The following is a 10,217-nucleotide window of genomic DNA, read 5'->3' on the forward strand; positions in this document are numbered from 1 at the left end:
AATCTGTGGCCAGTTCTCAAAGAGGTTTGGAACAACCTAACTGTCTAATTTCTTCAAAAACTGAAAAACTGTAGGATAATTCTATTTTGAAGGCAAAGGTTGGTCACATCAAATATTGATTTGATTTCTCTTCTGTTCATTTACTTTCCATTTTGTTAATTGATAAAAATAAACTATTAACACTTCTATTTCTGAAAGCATTCTTACAATTTTTTTTAACAACTACCTAAAACTTTTTCACAAAAAATGATAATCGGAAAAGATACATTTTTTATATATATATATATATATATATATATATATATATATATATATATATATATATATATATATATATATATATATATATATACATATACACACACACACACACACTTACTGTATTTATATTTTTACATAAATATATACTGTATATATGTGTGTAAATCACTAGGTGGCGCTATGGTTTAAGTGCTAGATGTAATTATAGTTTGGTGGTTCAGTTAATTTTTCTTGCACTTGGTATTTCTTTAGGTAGGTGTGGTTTAATCATCTAGAATAAAAAGGCAATGGCTAAAAGCTGTCACCACACATAGACGGTACATTTGTCACATCTATACACATAACACAAACAAACTGTTCCAAAGAAGATGGTTTCTTTCAGGTTCATAGTCACCTTCTTTCTGTGTAAGTAGAAAAAGGGTTGCATAGCTAAAGAACGATATGATGCTTTCACCTCACATAATTGAAATGCTAAACTACTGTAGTCTTTGTTTCCACAGTGTTGAATGATTTTCTCATTCTTTCCAGGTTCTACCTGTACTTCCAACATAGTCCAGAAGCCCATGATGCAGATCCTTGAAGGGGATGACCTCAACATCACTTGTGGACACAACACTCTAACCCCTGGTGACTATATTAATTGGTACAGGCTGATTCCTGGCCAGGGACCCGTCTTTCTACTCAAAGACTTTAAGGACAATATAGTACAAGAGAGCAGGTTTAAACTGATCTTTGATAAAGAAAGAAAGAACAGTGTATTCAACGTGAGGGACATGAAACTCGAAGATACTGGTATTTATCTGTGTGCTCAGAGTGACACAGAGCTACAAGTGTATTTCCTGCCTGTACAATATGTCAGCACATCATTTCTCAGCAGCTATGAACAGTATATTGTATAAGCTAACAACACCAAAATAGTTAAAATGATCTAGTCACACCAAATGGGTTGGGCTACACTAGGCAGTCTTGCCCAACGCAGCTCCAGCACATAGACAAGGCAAAAAAACTTGTTTCCTATAATGGCAGTTTTTGTAATCCCATGGTATGCCTTTGGTCTGCTACTTGCTGAGTCCATTTAACCATCACAGGACCAAGTTACATCAAGGACCCAGAGACCACCTACCATTGTGGCCGGCACTAGCAGTGTGGAAGCTCCTCCATTGGTGTGATTACACCTCCTGCTTGGTTGGCTCATGGGGTATAAGCCTTATTAAGTCCACTCGCTCCGGTAAGCCTTTCCATAATTGGTGGTGGATTCCTTCACTCATATGATCTCTGCTGTTTGCATTGGGATTCAATCCCCTTTTCTTCCTTGAAAACCTCAAAGAACATTTGTTTTTCACATATGGATGCACTGGACATTTTTTCTTGAATTTCTTATATTCTTTCTATATATTCTGTTTGATACCATGTGACATTATTAGCTGGATTCAGAGACGCCGCCGCATCTTTAAGGCGGCGTAGCGTATCGTATTTACACTACGCCGCCTTAAGTCAGAAAGGCAAGTATTGTATTCACAAAGTACTTGCCTCCTAACTTACGGCGGCGTAGCGTAAATAGGGTTGGCGTAAGCGCGCCGAATTCAAATTAGGATGAGGGGGCGTGTTTTATGTTAATGGGGGGTGACCTGACGTGATTGACGTTTTTTACGAATGGCGCATGTGCCGTCCGTGTACATATCCCAGTGTGCATTGCGCCAAAGTACGCCGCAAGGACGTATTGGTTTCGACGTGAACGTAAATTACGTCCAGCCCTATTCACGGACGACTTATGCAAACAACGTAACATTTTCAAATTTCGACGCGGGAACTACGGCCATACTTAACATTGACTAGTCCAGCTATTTGATGGAATAACTTTACGCCTGAAAACGCCTTACGTAAACGGCGTATCTTTACTGAGACGGGCGCACGTACGTTCGTGAATAGGTGTATCTAGTCATTTACATATTCTACGCCAAACTCAACGGAAGCGCCACCTAGCGGCCAGCCTAAATATTGCACCCTAAGATACGACGGCGCAGGCTGTCGTATCTTAGCTGGGTTTAAGTGTATCTCAGTTTGAGAATACACTTAAACTTAGGACGGCGCAGATTCCGAGTTAGGTCGGCGTATCTACTGATACGCCGGCCTAACTCTCTCTGAATCCAGCTATATATGTTTAACATTGTTTATGATAGACACAATAATTTCACCTAAGCACAGTGAATATTTAGCAAAATAACTTCTTATTAAATCAACCCATATGCGTTCCAATAATGGGAGTACCTGTTACATCGTGGCTCTTTCCTGGCTCCTTATTGCATTCATGGTCCCTTCATTTTTTCTTTTAGTTTGTTATTCTAGTCTGTTATTCTTTTTCTTTACCTCGCGGAATGGAATTTGGGGGGGACCTATGCCATTTTTTTCATGGGTTTACCCTAAAATGCTGGGTTTTTCCTAGGAGGGACCTGTCAGCTGTCATATTTAGCAGTTGTAATACGGTAAATCCACTGCTAAATATATGGCTTCACACAACTAGAGGTTTGTTCCGTCAAACAACCATTTGTTCTGCTGCTTGCATGGGAAACTCCACAAGCTGTGTAGAAGTATTCTTCATATTTCCCCTGCTGGTCGAATGTTCTTAGCCAATAGTGTTGGGCTGTTTTCTCTATTGGTGAATATTATTTCTCATGGTCAAATTTTCTTATAACTATTTTCCTTTTAGGATCGAATATTAGGGAATGTTACATTTACCCAGCAAAAGGCAACAAAGAAACTATTACACACATATTACAAATATTATGGGTATTATATGTTATTCATGCAGGAATGCTGAGACATTAACAAAGCAAGTTGTGTACATGATTGGACACCGGGACCCTGCTGAACGTTTCCGAGGAGAGGCAGAATTGCAGTCTGCCTATAAAAGCAAGGCAGATTGCCGTTCTGCCACAGGGGAAAATGGAGATCTTGCAGAAACACAGATCACTGTTTTCCCCCAGTCAAAGCACTCCCCCTACAGTTAGAAAGCACCCCTAGGCACACACTTAACTCTTTGATTGCCCCATATGTTAACCCCTTCCCTGAAAGTGTCATTAGTACAGTGACAGTGCATTTTTTTTAGCACTGATCACTTTTATTTGGGTACAGTGTTGTGCAATTGTCATTTAAAGCAACGCAGTGCAGTATCGCAAAAAATGGCCTGGTCATAAAATGTGTAAAACTTTCTGGGCTTGAACTGGTTAAAACACATACCAGTAGCCCATCTAGAATAAGCGGCTGGTATAGATTAGAGGAGCCTCTGTCCATTTGTTTCACACTAGTGTTTTTGATAAGCTCAAAAAAAGCTAGAAAGAAGTACTGGATGAAAAATGCTTGTATTAGCATTTTTGTGCCAGTTTCTAGTATCATTTTAGTATATTTTAGAAGCATATAGGAGCATTAGTATGTTATTATAGTTTTTACAGTACATATGAACAAAAAAGCAAAAAAAAAAAGCTTTTGTAAGGAGCAATTTAGTAGCATTTTGGAGCATTCAGCGTTTTTTTTTCTGATGGAAAAACGCTCCCAAATAAAAAAAAATTCTACTCCTAGACGCTGAAGCTCAAAAAAAGCTGATATGGATAAGGTGCAGTCCATAGAAAATAAATCCAGGATCGAATATCCAATTGATTTCAAAAAGTGAGGAAGAGGAGGTAAGTGACAGAAAAAAACATTGTAAACACCCATTAAAACAGCTGCTTACCCTGCTTAGGAGAGGGATGGCTGATTCAGGGTGGTGGCGGCACCACATGGGGGGGGGGCGTCACTACATTGTGAAGAGCCTCTCCACAACGTAACTCTCATTGCCACCCAAAATTACCTTGTTCATTTTCACTGGTCCACTCCAATCTACAGCACAGCAGAAAGCCACTGCATACTGGTAACTTACCCTCCACCCTGCTGTCTGTCTCCCATCTGCAATGCATGCACCTCAACTCCCGCCCCACCCAATCACAATACTAGTATACTAGCTCATTATGAAATGAGCAGGTACACAGTGGCTTTTTTTAGAAGACAAATACACTGGCAATATTGTTTAACATAGCAGAGGGGATTGTTGATAGGTTGTTGTATCATGAGAGCAGCAGGAGGGGAGGATCGTGGAGTGAACAGAGCTGACAGGCAGGGAGGGAAGGGGAGAGGAGGGGAGAGGAGAGCAGGACTGCGGATGATGGAGGCATGTAAACTGACCACGGTGTCAGAGCTCAGCAGCCATGATGTACCCTGGTCAGTTTACAGGGAGAGGACAGAACCAGGCAGGAATATTGATTGATTGTATCTTACTACATTGCAAGTTAATCACTTATTCTCATTTAAGGATTGTTCAGGAGTTATTTTATATTTAGGAAGCGCAACACTGCTTTGTTTTGTATATTCTACATGTGAAGTGAATGCATTTTCTGTGTGTGCAGCAGCCAGGTAGGAGGGTATTTTTTCAATTTTTATTTCTTTTGGTGGGATTTTGTTTAATCACCCACTACACATATCACTATTTAGTGATTAAGGATATTATTTGCGCTGTTAGAAATTTGTTTTATTGTTTAAAAACTTTAATATGTTCATGGCAGCTATCCTAAACAGTGTAAGCCCTGGTTCACACTGGGCTGCGGGAGTGAAGCCGTGCGAGTTCAGCTGAACTCGCACAATTTCACTCCCGCCGGCAGTCCCGATTTCGGCCGCGATTTAGGAGACATCTGTGCAGGTTTCTGCACAGATGTCTATGTAAATCGCGGCCCGAAATCGCAAAAAGTAGTACAGGAACTACTTTTTGAAATGATTAGGACAGTGTCATTGCCAACAATTGCCGGCAAAAGCCGCCGATTTGAGATGCAATTTCACATGTGAAATCGCATCTCAAATCGAAGGAAATCATACCCAGTGTGAACCTGGGCTTAAGCTGTTTTCCAAAGCACTGAAGTTCTGTGAAATTCAAGTCAATCACCTGATTGAGGCTACAAATCTAGGTAATTGAGGAAACCAAAACAAGCTATAATGACCACATGAGGCAGTGACAAAGTTCCTAATACATCATATTTCTCTGACCTCTAAAATAAAGAAATGTCTATTTAATAATAGCAGGCGTAGAAATGTTTAAAGCCTGAAGAAGGGAACTAAAGTATTTGGAAAGCTAGCATCTAAAAGCTCACCATACACCATGCAATCTGATTGCTGGAATTACCGTTTTGACCTTTTGCTGTGGATTGTAGTGTATTCCATTCTACCATTAAAGGACAATTCAGGAATCTTTTCCAGGAGTGCGGCTGTCCAAATATTTTCTTTTTTGTTTTCTGCTATATGCACTGCCAGCACCCGTGGTTTCCAGGAGGCGATTGATTAACCAAGCATTTCCATATGGAGCGGTAATTCCCTTTCTTCTCTGCATTAGGAATACAGGGCTCAGCGAAGCAGTCACACCAGTGCCTGGTAATGAAGTCTCACCAGTGCCCAGTAATGCAGCCTCACCAGTGCCCAGCAATGCAGCCTCCCCAGTGCCCAGAAATGAAGCCTCACCAATGCCCAGGAATGCAGCCTCACCTGTGCAGGGGATCAGAGAAGAGAGGAAGAGGAGAGCTGGCAAGATCATCACACAGGCCTGCATCTCCCACTGTGTCAGTGTGAATCGACGGGCACCCACTGTCACACAAGTCCTGCCTCCTGTATGGGCTCCCACCTACAGCACATGTCCCAGCATTGGACAAGTGTGCTGTCTTTCAAAGGAGCCATACCAGGAGGCGGAACTTGTGTGACGACAGGCATCTGGCGATTAAAATGAAAGCTGACGCAGCGGGAGACACCCGCCTGACACCGTGTATGGCACCTGGGGCAGACTGCCTCACCCCCCTCTGACTCAGCACTTGCCATGCAATCCAGGGACAAATCTGGGGACAGACGGGCTCTGGAACAGTGTCCTCAGTCCGGGGACTGTCCTCTGAAACCAGGGATGTCTGGTCACCCTTTGCTTCTTGTTACAGTTCAACAGCAAACAAACTTATTTAGGGTTCATTAGCTGTAGCATTTCTTGACCATGTGTGGGCTGGTGCTGAGTAGGTGAGTGAGTGTCATGACAATATTTAGACATCCATGAACTAACTTTCTTGTCTCAAGGAACCTCTGATAATAATTAGTTTACAGCTCACTGTACATTAGTATGGTAATCAGTGTGAAGAATGCTCCTTAAGCCTGGTACATTGAGATTATCGGACGAATAATCATCTCTTTTTTCAATGCTAGTCTCCATATTAAAAGTGAAGAGGTTACTAAAGTTACAAACATTCTCATACGACAGAATAAAATTCGGAAGTGATGTAATGTATTATATTTGTTTTGTCAAACAAAAACTGTATTATTATTTTTTTTGACAGTAAAGAATTTTTGACAAGTGACAGGAAGCAATGACAGTTGAAAAGCATAGTGTACACATTCAATCACAGATTGCATTTACAAATCAAGTAGGAAAATCATGGTAAGTACGGTAATAAGAGGCCACAAAATAATAGAGAGGTGAGCAGAGCCTAGATCGACAAAGCAATAGGATCAAGCAGGGGAGATCAGGTCAACAGTTCATCCCAGTTGTCGCTCCATAATCCTATGTACCCCCACCCCCAGTAGGGGGGGTCCAATCAGGAGGAGAGCCACCCACAAGGAGGGGGAAGGAGCAGGGGAAGAGGGGGATACACCCATAAATAGGGGGGGGGCAGCTAGCCAGAGGCATCGACCCAGTTGGACCAGATCTTATCAAACTTCGTTGGACAGTTCCTGCTTTCATATGTAATCTTATATAGTAGCAGAACCCTCTCAATCGCAGCCCGCCACGAGGACTTCGTGGGGAGCTCCGGGCCCCTCCAACGAAGAAGGATCTCCCCCCTTGCGTAAAAAACAAAGCAAAAGTAATACAAAGCTTGACATATCTATCGCCCTCAATCTCGCCCAATTAACTAAGCAGGAATATGCGAGGATCCATAGCCAGGTCTACTCCACAGAGATCGGACAGGGTGTCAGCTACCTCCCTCCAAAATATGCGTAATTTCGGACAGGACCATACCATGTGGAAAAATGTCCCGGTGTCAATCAGACAGCGGGTACAGAGCGGGCTCCTAGAGGGAAATATTCCAGCCAACCTCTGCGGTGTGTGTAGTATGCTCTATGCAAAAACTTCAGTTGGATGAAACGGTCTCTGGAAGCTATCATAGAGGGGATATAGGAGGAGACACAGTCCTCCCACACCTCTTCGTCAAGATCAGGGATGTCCGCACTCCACTTGCCCAAAGCCCCGACCGTGTCCACGTCATGAGTCACCGTAAGTCGGAGGTAAAGGGAGGACAGAGGGCTCCCCATCACACCCGAGATCAGGAGGCGCTCAATGGAATCGGACTCGAGGGTCACTGGGGCCGGAAACTGCGAGGCGAGGGCATGTCTGAGCTGGCAATATCTAAATTGGAAGGAGAGGGGAAGGCAGTAAGTAGCCCTCAGTTCCTGGAATGTCATCATCCTGCTGTTTGGCATCACATGCCGGAGAGTAAGGATACCTCTTCTCGCCCACAACGCAGGATCAGGGACACTGTATAGGTGGGGAAGGAGAGGATTGGCCCATAAGGGAGTGTGGGGGGAGACAGACCCGGGTTTAATGTTTTTGACCCTGGAGGAGCGCCAGACCTGTAGGACAGTCCTCATGGGGCCAGTGACCGACGGATGCGCCTTGGGGCCCCTAAAGACTAGGTTGGAGAGTGCTGCGTATGAGCCCAACACCGCCGCCTCCAACACGACCGCCGGGTTTTGTTTGGGCTGAGAGAACCACCATCGCACCGTGTCCAGCACCGCTGCCCAATAATAAATCAGAAAGTTCGGGAGCGCTAGCCCCCCGCTCGATAACGGGAGATAAAGGGTACGCCGCGCCACCCGGGGTGGACGCCCAGCCCAGATAAAGGTCGTAACTATACTGTCTAGCTGTCGGAAAAATGACCGAGGGATAGGGACCGGGGTCTGCCTGAAAAAATACAGCAGTTTGGGTAGGTATATCATTTTGATAAGATTCCCACGTCCGATCGGGGTAAGGGGGAGACTCCTCCACGTCGCACATTTCTTAGTCAGTTGCTCCAACACTGGGAGCACGTTCCTAGTAAGATAACTTCCCGGTTGCGAGCCCACCCGAACCCCCAAGTAGGTAAATTCCTCAACCCAGCGGAGGGGAGTAAGCGAGTCCACCCGGGGCACCGACGAATGAAGTGGGAACAGTATCGACTTGTCCCAATTGATTCGAATCCCCGAAAATTGACTAAAGTTATCAAAGTGGGCAAGGGCATTTCGCAGGGAAGAGGAGGCGTCCACCAGGTACAGTAAGGAGTCATCCGCATACAAGGACAATTTTTCCTCCAAGGGGCCCATGCACCCGGACACCCCTAACCCCGGAATCTTCCCGCAAGTGGGCAGCCAGGGGCTCGAGCGCCAGCGCGAACAACGCCGGGGACAGCGGGCAGCCCTGTCTAGTCCCTCTCCCTAGGGAGAAGGAGTCCGACAGGGCGCCGTTAGTGCGGACACGGGCTCTGGGATGTGCGTAGAGCATGTGTATCCAGGATAGGAAACGGGGGCCAATGCCGAAACGGGAGAGGACCGTCCAGAGGTAGCCCCACTCGACCGAGTCAAAGGCCTTCTCAGCGTCGAGTGAGGCCACCACGCCCGGAGCATCCGGCCCCGCAACCGCCAAATGCGTGTGCAATCGACGCAGATTGATATCTGTGCCTCGACCAGGCATAAAGCCCATCTGGTCCAGGTGGACCAAGGCCGTAATGACAGTGTTTAGGCGGTTGGCCAGTATCTTCGCAAAAATCTTAGCGTCGACATTGAGAAGCGAGATGGGTCGGTAAGAGGAATAGAGGGCAGGATCCTTACCGGGCTTGGGGATGAGCCCCGGACTCCGACACCCAGGACCGAAGGGACAACAGTCGGGGGGCAAGTTCTTCAGCATAAGTCTTATAAAATTCCACGCCAGACTCTCCTACTGCGGACGTCTCTGACGGAGAAAAGACTACTCCACCAGTAGCAGCGTATCTTCGAACAGGGGGAGAGGACGGGTAGACTTCTAGCCTGGCTGTCTAAGGAACAGTCCGGGGGCACCGCCATTGCCCAAATTCTAGACCATGAGGGGAGTTTGAAGATGAAGGTGCGCGGGGGGGCCCCCTGCGGGCCTCTGGTCGCCAGCATGCGATGGGCTCGCTCAATGGAGAAGTGTGGGGAGAAGCGGGAGCCCATCCGGTCCTGGCGTCTTCCCCCCCTGCATCATTTTCAGTGCCCGCTGGATCTCCTCTAACTTGATTGGGGCATCTAATTTTTTCACCAAAGAGGGGGTGAGGACAGAAACATCCACCGCCTCCAGGTAATCAACCAAGTCAGATTGTTCATAATCCATAAAGTCCCTGATAATAAGTGGCGAAGCATTGGTTAATTTCCCCCGGGGCAGAGTGGGGGGTCCCCTCATGGTCTAGAATTTGGGCAGTGGCGGTGACCCCGGACTGTTCCTTAGACAGCCAGGCTAGAAGTCTACCCGTCCTCTCCCCCTGTTCGAAGATACGCTGCTACTGGTGGAGTAGTCTTTTCTCCGTCAGAGACGTCCGCAGTAGGAGAGTCTGGCGTGTCAATAACTGCAACTGGTCATAATGGCGAGGGTCCCTAGTCCGAATGTAGAGGGCCTCCTGTCTGCTCGCGTCCCCCTCGGCCCTGACAAGTTCCGCCCTGCGTTCCCGTCGCACTGCAGCTATAATCAACTGATACTGTCCCCTGGAGGAAGCCTTAAAAGCGTCCCATACAGAGATCTCCGCCGCCGTGCCCGGGTTGTCAGACCAGTATTGCTTGAGGGATTTGTGGAATCGGGGCTCCACCTCCGCGTCAGTGATCCAGAACCTGGAAAGTCTCCAGAGTCTGTCGGTCAGGTCAGCCGA

General features: G+C 46.0%; 1 gene segment (V, D, J or C); it reads left to right on the forward strand.

Moving 5' to 3' along the window:
- The first annotated feature begins 576 nt into the window (after nucleotides 1–576).
- On the forward strand, nucleotides 577–1,614 carry LOC120924904. The segment is given in 2 exon segments: nucleotides 577–666; nucleotides 790–1,614. Coding segments are annotated over 2 exon segments (408 nt in total).
- Nucleotides 1,615–10,217: the final 8,603 nt, after the last annotated feature.

Source organism: Rana temporaria, chromosome 1, assembly GCF_905171775.1.
Source record: "Rana temporaria chromosome 1, aRanTem1.1, whole genome shotgun sequence".
NCBI lineage: Eukaryota > Metazoa > Chordata > Amphibia > Anura > Ranidae > Rana > Rana temporaria.